This window comes from Fistularia commersonii, chromosome 8, assembly GCF_037954325.1.
Source record: "Fistularia commersonii isolate RoL2024-O1a breed Wild chromosome 8, RoL_Fcom_v1.0, whole genome shotgun sequence".
In the NCBI taxonomy this organism is placed as follows: Eukaryota; Metazoa; Chordata; class Actinopteri; order Syngnathiformes; family Fistulariidae; genus Fistularia; species Fistularia commersonii.
The window spans coordinates 4275473-4292303 of record NC_141291.1 but is presented as its reverse complement, the minus strand read 5'-3'; the positions used below and the strand labels follow the sequence as shown (position 1 = coordinate 4292303).

At 50.4% G+C, this 16831-nt stretch overlaps 1 protein-coding gene across 23 annotated transcripts in view; it reads right to left on the bottom strand.

Annotated features, from left to right (window-relative positions):
- bltp1 (bridge-like lipid transfer protein family member 1) overlaps positions 1-16831 on the bottom strand; it is a 56121-nt gene that overhangs the window by 37840 nt on the left and 1450 nt on the right. For 22 of the 23 annotated variants that reach the window (XM_086150555.1, XM_086150564.1, XM_086150561.1 and 19 more), the window contains exons 2-26: positions 15944-16093; positions 15141-15257; positions 13902-13980; positions 13758-13822; positions 13486-13660; positions 12131-12212; positions 11840-12033; positions 10948-11027; positions 10278-10428; positions 10021-10177; positions 9626-9704; positions 7353-7444; positions 7161-7278; positions 6925-7080; positions 6443-6540; positions 6165-6349; positions 5177-5283; positions 4865-5097; positions 4589-4798; positions 4374-4511; positions 4111-4287; positions 2490-2618; positions 2103-2222; positions 1680-1990; positions 1349-1602 (exon numbers count right to left, since the gene is read on the bottom strand). In XM_086150555.1, the coding sequence (XP_086006681.1) occupies positions 1349-1602; positions 1680-1990; positions 2103-2222; positions 2490-2618; positions 4111-4287; positions 4374-4511; positions 4589-4798; positions 4865-5097; positions 5177-5283; positions 6165-6349; positions 6443-6540; positions 6925-7080; positions 7161-7278; positions 7353-7444; positions 9626-9704; positions 10021-10177; positions 10278-10428; positions 10948-11027; positions 11840-12033; positions 12131-12212; positions 13486-13660; positions 13758-13822; positions 13902-13980; positions 15141-15257; positions 15944-16049 (3613 nt within the window). In that variant the 5' untranslated portion in view covers positions 16050-16093. The remainder of the gene's footprint in view (positions 1-1348; positions 1603-1679; positions 1991-2102; positions 2223-2489; positions 2619-4110; positions 4288-4373; positions 4512-4588; positions 4799-4864; positions 5098-5176; positions 5284-6164; positions 6350-6442; positions 6541-6924; positions 7081-7160; positions 7279-7352; positions 7445-9625; positions 9705-10020; positions 10178-10277; positions 10429-10947; positions 11028-11839; positions 12034-12130; positions 12213-13485; positions 13661-13757; positions 13823-13901; positions 13981-15140; positions 15258-15943; positions 16094-16831) is intronic. The other variant, XM_086150557.1, reaches the window with a different exon arrangement.

The window sequence follows — 16831 nt, the reverse complement described above, 5'->3', positions numbered from 1 at the left end:
TTAACGCTTTTCACTTCCAATCACCGCCGTCCGGACTCAAAAACTTTCTCCGAGCTCGGCTGCGCTTTTTACGATCGGCGACATCGGAGGGGGGGGTTTAAAAGCCGACGGCGCCCGGGATATGAAACGCTTCGCCGCTGCGGCGGCAGCAGAACGCTTTACACGTACTGGAATTCGTCCCGTGAGAGGGAGCGGAGCGAGGCGTCCGGGGGAATCCAATGTTCAAAAGAACAAATGCATAACATTTAAAAACTTTTTGAGTCTCCATCCTCTCTTTGCTTTGCAAAAGGAGTCCTTGCACTTGGATTTAGCCTAAATCAGAGGTCGACAACCTTTAGCACTCAAAGAAAAAGGTAAAGAAAACAGCGGGAGCCACACAACCCTTTTGAAATTTTAAAAAGCATTAACACGGCATTAAATGATTACTTTTTTTCTTGCCTTTATGCTATGTATAAATTAAATATTTTGGGTTTTTTTTGAATCAATTAATAACTGCAGAGACTTTTCCGCATTCAAACAAAACATTTTTAGCTTCGAAACAAAAAAAAGAAGTAGGGTTGAAGGTTACTTTTAAGCAAAATACTCTGTCTAAGTCTATTTGAGTCCTTCTTGTATTTATGAAAAAAAAAAAAAAAAAAAGCGGAACATAAATTATCCAAAAACCCTATCCTCTCTCTGGGGCGCGTGCGGTTGCTTAATAAGAGCGAAAAAAAAAATTGAACATGTTTTAATTAGATGTTACAAGATCGCCATGATCTTCAAATTTAAAATGACCTTTAAGAAATGAACAAACCAGAATAAAATTTCTAATTCTAACTAAATTCGGGTTGCCGACCGCTGGCCCGGCCCCTGGATCTCCCACGATGCTCCTCTCTGGTTCCTCCCTGTCTGCACCGCATGACGCTCGCGCCTTCTCCGAGTCCGAGCCGTCTCTTTCCGCAGCTTCCCGCCACTGCTAGATCTTTCATGAATATTTAAGATATTAATATAGCGTTTCATGGAGCCGTCAGCGCTGCTGGTATTAGTCGAAATAGGTTATTTGTGTTGTTGGGGGATTGTTGGGCTTCTGTAGATCGTCTTTCAAACGCCGCGTTCATTTTTTTCAACCTTCTCCGCCCCGGATCAACCCGGTGTCAGGCTTTGAGTGGCGCAATACGGAAATAAGCGAAAGCGCTGACGTGACGCCGAGCTCGTCGTCATCGTCGCGGATGCCGCTTTGGTAATTGCGGCGATAACAACGTCTCGCGTTAAGCGCTCCGGCCATCTTTTACGGAACTAATTGGGACTTTTACTGGATTGTATTTTTAGCATCCGCTCGGGATGAATGTCACCGTGGAAAGCGGCGTACCGTCCAATTTGGGTGTTTCCTTGGTGATGATCCAGTCGCCGGGCTGCAGCAGGGACCGGCCGTAGCACATGTCCGACTCGGCGCCGGAGGAGGAGGAGAACGCCGAGGAGGACGAGGCCGTCATCTCCTCCAGCTTGAAGAAGTCCAGGCCGATGTTGGTTCCGCCGAAGAACCTGCAGCCGCCCAGGCAACCGCAGCGGTTCCGTCCGCGCTTGTTCCGGACGGCGGCGTCGTCGGGCCACAGGAACCAGAGCCTGGGCCGGGCGGGAGAGCGGTCAACGTTTCTAGAACTCCGAGCGGCCCGGCGGGAAGAGAGCGACGGCGCTTTTACCTTTTGGTCTGACCGTCGTGCAGCTCCAGGAAGTGCCTCTGCACCTCGCATTTGGCCGAGTGATCGGCCGCCAGGGCCACGTCGGCCGTGATCAGGTTCAAGTTGACCGAGCCGGCCTCCAGCCAGACGGAGCGGCGGAGCGGCGCCGGCTGGCCGAGGCCCGGCGGCTGACCCGGTTGCAGCCGCGCCGCCTCGCCGTGCTGCTGCTGCTCGATGTACTGCCGGATGTTCACGTCCTGCACCACGGCGCTGATGCCCTCGCCCACCGCCTGGTTGTGCAGGTTGCAGTTGGCTACGCGGACGATGCCCGTCTTCAGGAGAGCGATAAAAACAAAAATAAAAAAAAAAGATCAAGTTAACCGGGTCTTTTCCGCGCGGGAAAAACATCAGCCGCCGTTTCGGGTGGTCTTTCTCGACGATCACCTTCACGCTGGCGGCGCAGCCGTGTTCCACGATGAAGAGGTCCACTCCGTCCACCGCCAGCCGCGTCATGGTGTATTTCAGCTCCTCTGACGTGCGGCAGTGGCCCGGCAGGCAGCTCAGCTAGAAAAAAAAAACAAAAAAAAACGCGGTTTAGAGTTTAGCGCCGGAGAGAGAGAGAGAAACCGGCGTGACGACGGCTCTCCGTTTTTTTTTTGTTTTTTGAGAATATCTTTGTTCAGTCCGTCGGGCCGCTGTGAGCCGATCAATAGGATTTGCAGGCTTGTTTGAGGCCGGGCGAGGAGGAGAGCGCTCTCCGACCCCGGCGCCATCGGGGAGGCCCGCGGCCGCCACGGTTTATTATCTAGTCCGTAACGAAACGCCCCGCACCTTGGCGTCGCAGATGCGGCGGTCCACGCCGTGCTGGCAGATGACGGAGGGTTTGGGCTGCTCCAGCTGGAACTCGCGGGACACCCCGTGGAAGAGGAAGGTCTCGCCCCACTCGATCATGCTGGCCACCTGGCCGACACGAGGTCAGCGGAGAAGGGGGTTACAAGTTATAGAGGAGGCAAACCGTGTCAAGCGCACGTCTTATAATGTGCGGCAACAACCCGACTTCCGCTTTGCTCCGCGACCGAGCTCGTGACCCGATTTGCTCATTCGTCGTTTTTAAATTTCCCCATTGGAATGAATAGAAACGCTATAAATCCGTTCTGTTTTTAAATAAGAAAAATGCACTGTTTAAATAACAAATGACAAAATAAATAGTGGGGGAAAAAAAAAAAATCTAATGAAATAAAAAAATATTATTAAGTAATATATATTTTTTTTTATTAGCATTTAGCATTTTTTTTATGTTGGCACAGTTTTTGATTTAGTGCGCTATCGCGTAACTTAACTAAGTTGCTACACACTTGATGCTACAATGATTTGCTAAATGCTACTTGCACGCTTTGCTATGCTTTATCGCTAAACTTAGCAATGGAGTGACTGCTGGTCTGTTTAAAAAGTTAATGTGTTCCTTCTCACAGTATCTCACAAATGACAACTTTTCAATCTTTTCACGAAGCAGGCCTCGCTTGTATTTTTCCAGGGTTTTCCGCTGGGCTACCTGGTGGCCGGCAGGCGTGTCAGAACGGACGGACAGCGGCGTCACACACTCATCACACTCGCTTCTAACTCGCCATAAATACCGCTTTTTTCACAACCGTAAGGCACGCCGTTCTAAAAGGCGCAGTCTCAGTTATGTGTGCCATTACTGTATTTAACACACACATAAGGCGCACCTGATTATAGGTTTTATATAAAATCCAGGCCCACACTTCCCCCTTTAACGTTCTCACGGCGGTCGTCCATGTTAGTGATGTGTCTGGGCTGGATGTGTTTGTCGGCGATGCGTTTGCCGCAGCAGGAGCGGAAGATGGCCGGCTTTTCATTAAAATCTGCCGGAAGTTGCCGTGCTACCGTAGTTATGGTCCGAATGGAAGACGGACCTCCTTGGGAATGTTCAATTTTCATTCCTGGTCACCGTCGAAACGCTTCTCCGACTCGTTCTTTGCTCGGCGAGCCGCTGCTCGAGTCTTTCCTCCGACTCGGGCCGCCCTGCCTTGTATCCGCCGAAACTCAGCTGCGTCTTCTTGACCCGTCGGAGCTCGTTTTCCAGCTTCCTCCGCTTCCGAGCCGTCGATTCATTAATCTTAAATTCTTCGGTTTAAACTGTGCTTCATATGAGTGTCTCTTTGCCATTTTCAGGGTTGTTAAAACGACGACGTTCCGCGTAACGCACATACCCGTTCTTTTATATACCATCAACGCCGACGCTTCCCCCTTTAACGTTCTCATGGTGTCCTCTACTACATCCGCCTTACAACAACACACACACCGCGCACTGGGGCGCGCTGCACATTTTTAAGACTTTTATACGCGCCTCATAGTCGTGAAAATACAATAAATGAAAAACCCCGGAGTATTCCTATATTAAGTCAAGGTTCCACTGTGTAAACACACACACCTGTGGAATGGTCACCCTGCCGGCGAGGCCTCCAGCCTGCATGTCGATGAGCCAGGCGTACTCCAGCGTGTCGCTGCCCAGCGGGAGGCCCTGAGCCGAAAACATGGCGTGGGCTCTCATCTGCAGGCCCGACAGGCTCAGGTGGCCGTCCCTCAGCACGCCGTCCGCCGTCGGACGCTGCGGGCGCAGACCCACATTTAGATTTTTTATTTTTATTTCAGGATTGGCTCCCCCCCCCTAAAAGGCCACGCCTCCCCGCTCACCTGGTAGTTGTCGCTGACGAAGATGTGAACGGGCGACAGGAGGAGCTGAAGCATCGTCTCCTTGTAGCCCTTCTTCATCTCGAAGCACAGTCGTTCCAGGAAGCCCGACGGACCTTCGGGTCCTTCGCCGCTGCAGTGCTGGAGCCGGAGAGCGAACCGGGTTAGCGATCGTTCGGAGCTTTTCCCCTCGAAAACGCGTCCGTCTCCCCTCCTACCATGGGCAGACGGCCGTGCACTTTGTAGAGGTTGATGAGCACGGTGATGTCCCAGGGTCGCAGGTCCAGCGGGTGGATGTCCGACGTCTGGCCGCCCTCCTCCACGCCCAGCGGGGACCAACCCAGGCCCGACGAGGAGGTGGAAAGGACCGGGCTGGACACCGCCTCCTCGAAGTCGGTGTACATGTCGTCCTCGCCGAAGTAGTTCTCCTGGGGGACGAGGGCGGGTCAGGGCTTCGCCGGTGACCTCGGGGAACGGCGGAGAGGACGCCGTACCTTGATGGCGATGAGAGCTCGCAGCAGAGGCCCGTAGAGCAGGATCTGGGAGTCCGGAGACATCTCCATCTCCACGTGGAGCCTGTCCGGGGGAAGCTCCGACGGGTCGGTGGGGTTCCGGCTGAGGGCGGCAGAGGACGGCGCCGTGGTGTAGCGGGGCGGGGCGTTGTGCGGCGACGAGGTGAGCTCGGGGGGCCGCAGCGCCGACAGTATGGATTCCTCCATCTCGGACACTGGCGACGGTGAAGGGAGGGTTCAAATCTGTACCCGCGCGCTTCGGGGAAAAGAACGGCGGGGGGGGGACGGGCTTACGGGACTGCTTGAGCTGCTCGTCGGCCTTCTGGGGATAGATGGGATGCCAGGTGTAGTTGATGATGAGCAGGAAGTTGGGAACGCTCCAGCAGTCCACCCAGCCGGCTCTGCGGGGGAGCGAAGGAGACGTCGTGTCAAAATGGATTTTCAAGCTTGAAAACTCGTCGACGTGCGACTTTCTGGCCGCCCAGAAGAAATGCGGATGCTGCGTCTCGGCACATTTAAATTCTCTCCGAACTTTAGCCGACCTCAGTGTGGAAATACAACATTGGAGAGAAGACGGCGGGTGGAAAAAAGAAAAAAAGAAAAAAAGAAAAAAAAGGGGCGTCTGGCTGGATCAGTTCTATTGTGGTGCGGCTCCTATGGAGCGGATTTAAAAAAAATAAGTTAAAAAAAAAAGAAAAAAAAGACTAACTCTGAACACTCGGCACTAAACTATCAAGTGAACGTCAATGCAGTCACTTGGAAAGCGGCTGACTATCAACTTCCTCTTGCGGATGAGGTCACTTCCTGCAGCCGTGAAGCGTCATGGCGGACCGGAGCGGGGACGGTTTCGTACGTACTCGACTGAAGAGTTTTTATTATCAACCTTTAATTTCCACACCGGCAGACGGTTTTGACGCCCAGACCTTCGGCTGCGCGTGGATAAATAAATAAAAATCTGTAAAAATATATAACTAAGTAAAAACCAGCCTCGAGGGTTGACAACGTGACGGTTAAAATGGTGCAGCGGTTTATAAAATCGTCTGCATTTCATCCGTTCATCCCCCTCAAGGACACGCGGACGACTTTATCTCCGGATATATCCGGAATCTGGATGCCGCTGCATTAAAAAAAAATACAATAAAATAAAAAAAAAGGCTGGTGTTACCTTCATGTTTATATTTAAAAAAAAAAAAAAAACATATACGCTCTTGATGTGACTCAGCGCTCAGCCGGTGGTGACTCAGCGGTCACCGAAACCTCTCCGGGGGAGGGGCGGACTCACTCGGCGTGGGTGATGTTCCTCCAGCGGGACTTGGCGGGCTTGGGAGGCGGCGGCCCTTGGCTCTCCCCGGGTATGTACACGTCCGGCGGCGGCTTGACGTTCTGGTAGTCTTTGGCGAGGGTGAGCAGGGGGTAGCGGCTCGGGTGGCACTCCGGCAGGGACAGACGCAGGTCCGTGTCCTCGGCCTGGGGACGGCGAGAGAGATCGACTTGAGCGGCGGGCGGAGGGCGAAAACGCGGCGGCGGCGGCGGCCGACGTGGACGGGAAGCGCGACCCACCTTCAGGCTGAAGCGGGTGTGGCACGTGGCCGGGACGAATTCGTTGAAAGGCAGGGTGAAGTCTATGTTGAGCGTCTCGCCGCACGCCGCCAGGTAAACTGCGGAGAGGCGAACGGGAAGCGGACGATTAGAAGGAAAACATTTCAAATCTCCTTCTGTGCGGAATTTCAGTCGAGACAATCCTTAATCCTGGCAAATAAAAGCGAGCCGGTGCTGTTGGGATTCTCAACCCGAATCGGTGTTTATTTACCTAGACGGCAATCAGGGGGTATCGAGAGACGGAGGACTAATAATCGACCGTTATTTACTTAATCGTTTGAGGGACTTGGAGGAGCTTCCGTCGGATAAAAAAAAAAAAAAAAAAAAAAAAACGGCCGCCTCCAGGTTTTTCCAGGAGGAGCTGACGGTGCGGATGTCTGGTGGGCATGTTTTTTTTTTTTTTTAATTTTGTTCCGAACTCGCCGGCGGCTTCTCTTCGTCACCGTTCTCCTGCTGCTTGGTAGAGCAGTCGATCCAGTTGTGCTGGTTCGCCGCCCAAATCATCTCGAACTGATGGAAGAGAACTTTGAAGGCCCATGAGTAGGGGACGAAGGAGTAGATGTCCGGTGCGCTGTCGCTCGCCCAGTCCTGGATCAGATCTGTCCAGAGAAAGAAGAAGATGCTAGGCTAACTCTCGGAGCTACCTCCCTAGCCGGGGGGGGCGAAGGTGAGCGCTCACCGGTGAAGAAGTTCTTCTGCGCGTAGATGAAATGGTACGTGGCCTTGTACACCTCGATCTCACACTGCCAAGCCTGGGGCATGTTCCACACCCGCGGGTAGCTGGCGTTGACGTGGAACTGAAACGGAAACGAGCGCACGTCATCGGGCGTCTCGTTGCGCGTTCGGCAACGGGCGACCACCGCCCACTCACAGCCAGCATCTCGGCCTCCAGCAGGGTCCTGTACTGCATGCTGCTGGTGGTGTCCACGTGGAGCAGCTGGCCCTTGATGGTGGGGGAGTAGCCTGGAGGGCGAGGAGAAGGGAAACGAAAGGTTTTTCCACATCGAAACGCACATCCAACCTTGACTTACGACTGCCCCGACACGCGGGTTTTCTCAAGATACGAGCCGTCGCTCGCTACGTTTTGGTTTGTGTGAGTACAAGCAAGCGGGATGAGCATTTGACACGGACGCTGCCGTCGCTGTTTCGTCAGACGAGGTAAATGAGATGCGTATCGTCAAAATTGTCCGTGAGGAGATGGAGAAGACAGTCTGGGACGGTTTAAAAAGAGGAACGGCATTCACTCCATCGCTAAAGTTTATCCATAAAGCGTAGCACGGTGTGCGAGCTACATTTAGCGATACTTTGTAGCAAGTAGCAATGAGCGAGGAATTGGTCTACATTTAATAAAACCAGTTTATTTCTTTACATTCTCTTGTATTTTGTATAATTCTTTTTTACATTATTTCTATTAATGTAGTACATTTTCCTGATTTGAAAACATGCAACAAAACCGGGCTCTGGAACAAATGAATAGTGTTTCAAACTCCTTTCAATGGGAACATCTGATTTTGATATACGGGGATATTGAGTTCGGAGCTCAAATGACGGGACAAATTAAACTCGTAAGTCAAGGTTACGCTGAAAGCAGGAGGTGCTCGAGTCACGCTGGAAATCCGTTCCTATGGGCCGACGATTTTCAACGCAAATCGGAACAACAATAGCCTCTTTCACTTATCCGACCTGAAACACCCGACAAATATATAGACACCGTAATTTCCAGACTATTGAGCGCACTTGAATATAAGCCACGCCGGCTAAAAATAAACAAATACATATACGTGCACAAATATAGGCCGCGCTTGTCTAGAAGCGTCCGTGTTGTAACATTTTTTTTTTTTTACTTTTAATAAAATACATACCGGTAACATCCACAAATGCTTATTTCCTCCGAACACGGCTAATGAAAAAGATTAATAAAAAGTTACACGAGGAAAAGTCCATCCATCCATCCATTTTCTATCCCCGTCGTCCTCCTGCGCACTAAAAACATTAAAGTGGTCGTCTTCGGTATCGGAATTGGTGTCAGAATTTCAGTCATTTCATTGGTCCGATGTGACGAAGCTAAATGTTTTAGCGGCATGAAGCTCGTTAGCCCCCCCAAAAAATCCATAAATTAGCTGCATCATTGTTTAAGACGTAGTGTTCAAAGTGTGTGAAAAAAGGAGCGGCTTATAGTCTGGAAATGATAAAAAAAAAGGATGTAAGCCGTATGAAAATAAAAGGAAGAACATGACTGAAGTACGGAAAAATGCCACAAAGGAAACGGCAATAAAAAAATAATAATAATACAGTGATCCCTCGCTATAAAGCGTTTAGTTTTCACGGTTTCGCTACTTCACGGATTTGCATTGTGCATCGTGTTCTGCATTCTGATTGGCTAAAGAGTCACTCGGCTTCTTCTCTACCTGTGCGTCAATAACGTTGCAGTTTAATTTGTACACGTACGTAAAACAGCTTGCCGAATTTACATTACGTACGTGCAAATTCTCTTGCAATTTCGAGTTTCTCTAAAACCCATAATGTTGACAAAACGCTCTGGACCGACAAAAGGGCCCAAAAGGCAGCGGAGGATGCTATCTATCGCAGATAAAGTTAAACTTCTAGACATGCTAAGGGAAGGTAAAAGCTATGCGGCTGTAGGTCGGCATTACGGAATGAATGAATCTTCCGTTCGTTCCGTGAAGAAGGAAGAAAAAAAACATAAGGACGACAGCAGCAATATATGATAGAGTATTTAATTGTATAATAATTGTAAAAAAAATAAAATAAAGGTTTCTACTTAACGGATTTTGCCTATCACGGATTCTTTTTGGAACGTAACCCCCGCGAAAAACAAGGGTATACTGTACTCCAAATCAGTATGTTTAACCTGCCTTGCGTTTGGGAACCGTATTGAAAGGTGAAACCTCACAAGGGGACACAAATGTTAGCGGGTGACGGTAGAAACCGAGCGCCCGACGCCCAAAGAGCACCTCGACGAATGGCGTCCGCTCGATAGCGGCACAGCACGAAATCGCCCGATCTTCGAGGTCGAGACTCCATAGGAGAGTTTACACGTTCGCTTTTTTACGAGCACGGGATGAAATCAACTCGCAAGTCGAGGTTCCGCTGTTACCCCTTCAGGCGCCGCCGCCATCTTACCGTTCTCTCCGACCGTCATGGGGATGTTGACTTCCAGGTAAGACCCTGCGCCCACGTTGACGTGGATGGCGTTGGTTTCCTGTGGGGAAAGTCGAGCATTATGTGTCATATCACTGATTTAAAATATATATATATATATATAAAAGAAGATCAAAAGAGAGCAAAATCTGAAGCCGTCTGGGTTTTTAAAATGCGCCTCACGTCGTCGGCTTAGAGAAAATCCCCTGCTACGCTGCAGGACCAACTTTTCTTTTTTTTGAGGGGGGGGGGGGGATGTAAAACAAGAAGCTAAAAAAAAACATAGCGAGGCATGAAAAAAAGGAGAAAAAAAAAAAAAACGGATCAAAGAGGCTTGAAACAAAAGAAAGGGAGGAAAGAAAGAGGGAGAGGCTCACCCTGTTTTTGGTGAAGAGCAGATCGATGGTGGCGTCGGCGATGATGTTCATGCGGAGCTCGAAGGCCTGGATCTGCCGGGGCTTCCCGGGCTGGGCCGCCTCCGTCACCTTCATGGCCTGGTAGTCGGCCGGCAAGAAGAACTTCCACAGGGAGTCCCTGTGTGTGTGTGTGTGTGTGTGTGTGTGTGCGAGACGTGAGTCCCCGATCTGGAAAAGCGGAAGCGGCCGAAGAACGCGAGCGCCGCCGGAGAACCCACCTCTGCCGATCGGCCCAGGGGCCGTAGTTGAAATCGGTTCCCTTCCCGCAGACGATGTCGAGGCCCCAGCACGGCGGCAGATCCTGGAGCTTGTCGTCCTCGCTGTGAGTTTCCGCCTCCTCGCCGCTCTCCTGCTCCAACAGCACCAGGCCTGGGCAGGCAAACACACACACACACACACACACACACACACACACACACACACACACACACACACACACACACACACACACATACATATACACATATATCAGAACCAGGGCCGCTAACACAAAACAATGCTAAGGCTGGTAAACAGTGTTGGTTTTGTGGTCTGGTGGCTAACAAGCTAGGCATCAGCAGTTACTCATCCTTAATCCGCAGCTCGCCATCCCACAGACGGAACACGGTGTGTGTGTGTGTGTGTGTGTGTGTGTGTGTGTGTGTGTGTGTGGGTTCACAGATGGACCTGGAATGTTCACGCCCTGGCCGGCCAGCTGGCTGTTAGCATCTTCACACGGATGCTAGAAATCCGCTGTTTACGTTTTCGGCTTCAGGGTCGGGCCGGGGGGGGGATTGAGTCGGTGGTAGCGGTTTCTATTTAGAGCGAGCGAATCTTCCCCGCTCCCGTCATCTGGTTCAATTTCACACCGGGAGATCTCTGTGCATGTGTGTGTGAGTATGTGTGTACCTGGCTCATCTTGGTAATAGTAGATATCGACGTCATTGGACTGCATGACCACAAAGCCTTCTCCCATCAGCCGGGGGGGTCTGGGGAGAAGCGGACGGCGGCGTGTTTTTCACGGTGGGGTTAAAAAGGTACAGACCGCGGCGGTTAGAAGTGCTTGGCGTTGTTCCGCATCGTTTTTTTTAAGGTGCAATAGCCTTGGGCGTGCAATAAAGCTTAAAGGCACCTCAAGGACTCTTGGAGGTCGAGACCGGAGATTGCTTTTCCAACTATCGCCCAGCTATTTTTCTAATACTGAGAATGGCTCTTTGATGACGACGGTTAACGTAATTTGAACCCCTGCCCCGTTGGATGCTAAAGAAAAAAAAAAAGGGAAACCCAAAGCTCGGGAGGTCCTTGACTTAAGTGGGAGTTCTGTTCCTACGGCGTGGAACAACACGAAAACGAAAATGAAAGAACAACCGGAAGAGGGCCAGCGCGACGTTTTAGTTGCTCACTCGCAAACTAGTTCCATGTGAAATAATGTACATAGTTTGTGAACCCTAAATAAATAAATAAAAATAGTATAAATAGTATAAACAAATAGTATGAATAAATAATAAATCAGGCAGGGGAAAAAAAAAAAAAAAACTAAAACTTAACTAACTAAAAAAATGAAAATTTTGACCTCAACGGAAGATAACCAATGTCCAAAGTGTCAACTTTCTCTAAAGCATGAGGTCACTTCCTGCAGCCGCAAAGTGTCATGGCGGACAGTTGGAGTCGATGCCGTACATCGGAACGACGCATTCTTAAGAAATTGATGGGAGATAAACGGTGGACTTGTTGCATTCACATCGTAAAGTCGTATTTTCGTACGTCGCGGTTCTGAAGGTGGGGGTGGAGGGGGACTCACTCATCGTTCTGCATGCCCACGTAGCGCGGGCTGGGCACCAGCATGACGCGCACGTTCTCCAGCGACCCCTTGACGATGTGCATGTACTGGTCTAGGTGGCTGGACGGCGGCTTGGTGGCGTACGTCAGGAAGGCGTCCTCGAAGTTCACGCACAGCGTCTGCGGCAGGTGGTGGTTGCCGAACGCCAAGCGGCCCTTTCGGAGGGGGGGGGAGAAAAAGGTTCGAAGCGGGTTCGGGTTCGAAGCGGGTTCGGGTTCGAAGAGGGTTCTACGGCGGCGCGGGGGAACTCACTGTGCTGATGTTGACTTTGATGACGGGGATGAGGGAACGCCACGACGAGCTCGGATCCGGACTCTCGGCCTTTATGTTGACGCTGCAGGAGCGTCCAAGGGAGGAGAGACATGTTTACTGTCGTTTCTGGACTATTGAGCGCACCTGAGTATAAGCCGCGCCGGCTACAAATAACTAAATAAATACCGTAATTTCCGGACGATAAGCCGCGACTTTTTTCACATAAACAACGATGCGGCTAATATATGGACTTTTTTGGGTGGGGGACGCTAACCAGCTTCACGACGCTAAAACGTCTATCCTCGTCACTTATAAAATGACCGGGAAATTCTAAGTCCGTTCAACTCCGACCCCGAAGATGACGACTTTGACGGTTTTAGTGCGCAGGAGGAAGCCTGAGATAGCGATCGGCCAGCCGGTGCAGCTTATATTGAGGTGCGCTCAATAGTCCGGAAATTACGGTATGTGCACATATATAGGCCGTACTTGTCTATAAGCCGCAGGTGTCCATGTTGTAACCAGATATTTACACAGAATGATGTTACAGACACATCTTTGAGCGGTTAGCTGATCGCTAACTTTGTCGTCTTCCTGTTCACTTGAACCATTAAAGTTGTCTTCTTCGGTGTTGGAAGAATTTCACGGTAATATCATTGGTGCGACGTGACGCGGCTAACTGTTTTGGCGGCATGAAGCTCATTAGCCCCCCAAAAATACATAAATAAGCCGCACCCTTGTTGAAGTCACAGTGTTGAAAGCGTGTGAAAAAAGAAGCGGCTTATAGTCCGGATAATACGGTAGTTTTATCACACTTTGGAGAAACGCCACCGGGAAAGAACACTCCCCGAACGCCAGACGGCCGCACAATGGACCCAACAGAATGTAACAGACAGTGTGTATGTGTGTGTGTGTGTGTGTGTGTGTGTGTGTGTGTGTGTGTGCCAAAGGGGAAAAAAAAAAAAAAAAAAAAGAGAGGACAGAAGAGGGACGAACGCTACGAGGGGAGAAGAAAGAGAATGAGATACGAGGACGGAGAGAGACAGAGGGAGGATGGGGGACAGAATGAGGCCGGGAGGAAGAAAATGAATGAGGAAAAAGACAGAGGGTGTGAGAAAGAGGGGAAAAAAAAACAGTTGTTACAGGAGCTCTGTATGTATGTATATATATATATTATATTATACGTATATTCTCATCCATCTGCAGTCACTGTGACATCCATGCTGTTGGAAATGACCAGATGACTCATTGTTTATCAGCTCATGTGTGTGTGTGTGTGTGTGTGTGTTTTGAGATTCCACGTTTTCTCTCAGCCCCCCTCCCTTCCGTTTTATCAGATTTTTCCAGGCCGATCTGACCTGTCCAGCGTCTTGCTCCCGTCCGTCCGTCCCCGCTCCTCGTCTTTGCGCGGCGCGGCGAGCGTCGGCTCCAGGCCGAACGTCTCCTGCAGCCGGGCGTAGAGGTCGGTGCGGTTGTAGACGTGGAACTCAAAGCCGTTGACGGTCACGTAGAGCCGGGTCTCCGCTTTGGGGTCTGACGGCGCCACAAGACGCGGAGATCGGCGTTCCATCAGACAGGGTGGCGGCGTCCGGCGAGCGGAAGGTAAAAAATTGAAAGGTCTGTCGCCTACCGTGTTGCTTCTGTTTGGGGTTGTACATTTTCCACCAGCGAAATATGAGGAAGCCGTCCTGTATCCTGTCACGCACACGAAGAAAACAAATGAAATCAATCGGGCGTGGACGAGGGCGGGGTCGCGGCCGGAGGGGCGGCTCACCTGATGGACATGTCTTGGTTGATGTAGTAGACGTCCCGGAACATGACTTTCCCCGACAGCACGGAGAAGGAGAAGGAGCCTGCGGGAGAGCCGGCGCATTCAGAAGGGAAATGAAACCAAAGCTGACGGGACATTTATCACAGGAATGACAAATATCCGTACATGAGGCCCTCCGCTTTTGTCAGAGTTACGGTTCTATGTCACGCGACTTTTCGGACCGAAGTCGGAACCGCCATCAGAGAAGTCCGACTTACGCTCGGGGGGGCCACGATGAAGGGGCGAACAAAAAAACGAAAGGACAACCGGCTCGACGACCTACCGCGTTCGTCCGCTCGGCAACTCGTCGTGGTCTTGATCCATTTTATTGGAGACGGCGACATGACCACCAAACACCGTAAACCGCCTTCCATTATTTGTACCGACTAGGATGTAACCGTCCTACAAGTCGGTCCTGGACCGACAGGATTCCTCTTTGGACTCCAGGAATCGTGTCCCGCCGAACCGTCGGCGGCTTCGAACATCTCTCAGACGGCAACCTCCTGGAGTTTTGGGTCCTATTACCGCCCAACTCCACCAGACATGGATGCAACGTTGGACCTCGGCTGCTAGAACCATCTTGGCTCTTTTTACGCCTCCATCGGAACTCATCTGTGCTTGCCGATCGGTGGAGCTCAGAAGCCATTTTTGAATAAGCTAGCTCAGGGTGCGTGACCCTCAAGGCTGCCGGAGGGAATGCAAAACTAAAAAAAAGGTCCCCTGAGAGGAGGTTAGTTCCCGGAACAGAAACCGAGCTGGACGGCTCTCGGGACTTTTGTTGTCACGGCTGTGTTTCTACAAACGCGCGGTCGGACGGGTTCCCGCGGGCGGAGACGACGCGGCTTCACACGGAAGCTTTTATCGCGTCGCCGATGAGCCGAAAAAAAAAAAAAAAATCCGAGCATCGATCACGGCAGCGGGCTGTCGTTGCCTGGAGGCTCCGGCCGGCTCGCGGCGAGGGCCGATAAGACTTCTGAAGGAGCTGATCAATATGCGGAACAATTACGGCTGAGTAACACCTCCGCCGCGTCGTTAATACTGAGAAATCCAATCTGGTGTGGGCCGTCGTCTGCCGCCGGGATAATCACCCGCGGAAACCTGCCGGATCATGAAATATTCAGCGGACCGAGTTAAGGCTTGGATCGGAACGCTTCTGCATCCATCACGCCGTCTTCCTCCGACCTTCACGCGCCACAAACGCACCGATGTGAATGTAGCCATCCTTGTAGAGGCGGTTGATGATGAGGGTGAGGATGAGGCCGATGTTGCGGGAGTTGTAGTAGGTCAGGTAGATGATCCATCCGCAGGACAGGATGGTGGCTGGAAAACCAAACAGGGAGACGCCGCAGGGTGAGACCCGGGGAACCAAACTTAAACCCCCATTTCAAAAGACTCCTTTTTTGGTTCGGCTCCCCTGCAGATGTGAGGACCTCTCGCTGGCCGCAGGATGACCTCTCACGTCTTGGGAGGAAAAAATGGAAAAACCCAGCGGCGTGTGATCGCAAAAATCTCAGTCCGGGCTCTGCAGAACCTTATTCGAGATCCCAGACACACAGACTTATAAGGATATTGGACTTTGGCGGATAAACTCGGAGATAAACACGGATCGGACAAAATGCACTTGAGGGGAAAAACAAGAATATTAAATAAATGTTCCGCTCGGGTTGGAAATGTCGTTCTGCTTGTTTTGATTCAGTTATTGTTCCATATCAGATCTTATTTTTCAGCCATTATGCGGCAGGCCGAGGCCGATCCCGGGAAGGGGCGGGGCTTAAAACCGGGCGGGTTCAGCTGTCAATCACAGGAGCCAAATACAGACAACGAACGGGTGATTTGTTTTTGGACTGTGGGGAGGAGGAGGGGTTCGGGGAGAACCCGGCCAGGAGAACATTAATAAACGTGCGTGACCGAGAACTAACCCAATTAAATTCAGCTTAATTCAATTCCAACGGGCAAATCGAACAACCTGGAAATTTCCCGGAACGCCAGCGCCGGCGGCAACGTACCCACGAGGAGCCAGATGAAGTTGGAGTTGTGTTTGTTGAGGAAGACGTCGATGTCCACAAAGCTGGGGAAGGCGCTTTCATTGTTTTTGGAAGCAGACCCGTCCATGGCTACAGGCTGTCAGTCGCTCCTCTGCTGCGGACAGGTTTTGTCTCAGGTTATTTCCATCGGGACGGCATTTCAGCGGGTAAAAAAAAAAAAAAAGGAAAATTAAAGAATTCACGGCAACGCACTTGACATAACCCCTCACACAACATTTTCCCGCAAGGCTGTTCTTTGCTGCCTCTCCAAGCCACAGCTGCCACACTGGTCTATCTCTTATTTATCTTTTCCCGCTGCTAGAATACAACTTTTAAATTGCTTTCTTTTGAATATGAATTAATTTTTTTATTTAGGGTGGGGGGGGGGGGGGGGGTGATGCTCAAGAAAGAACATAATACCAACCCTTTTTTTTTCAAATACATATACTCATAAAATGAAAAACAAGTATTCTGGAAAAAAAAATAATGTATTATGGTTGCTATTTCACAGCACAAAGGGGATATATTTCTGATTTATTTTAGCATTAGATTTATTTTAGCATTAGATGAAATGGAACATTGTGAATATTTAAGAAAACAGTAAGTTATTAGTAATAATCTTAAATGATCGGATCGATGGATTAAAACCCATTTGTAACGAGTGATGGTCTTCTTGTACCTGGGATTCATTCCTGCGGTCAAACTACCTTAGTGGCATTGCGGTTTAGTCGAAAAAAAAAAAAAAAAAGGCTATTTAACTTTTCATTTAAATTTTAGCATGACATGATGTGACAAAACACGTGACCGCCATAATTTCTCTGTTTTTAAGCCGCTGGACTTTGGCTCCCGCAGCAGGGATTATTTATTTGG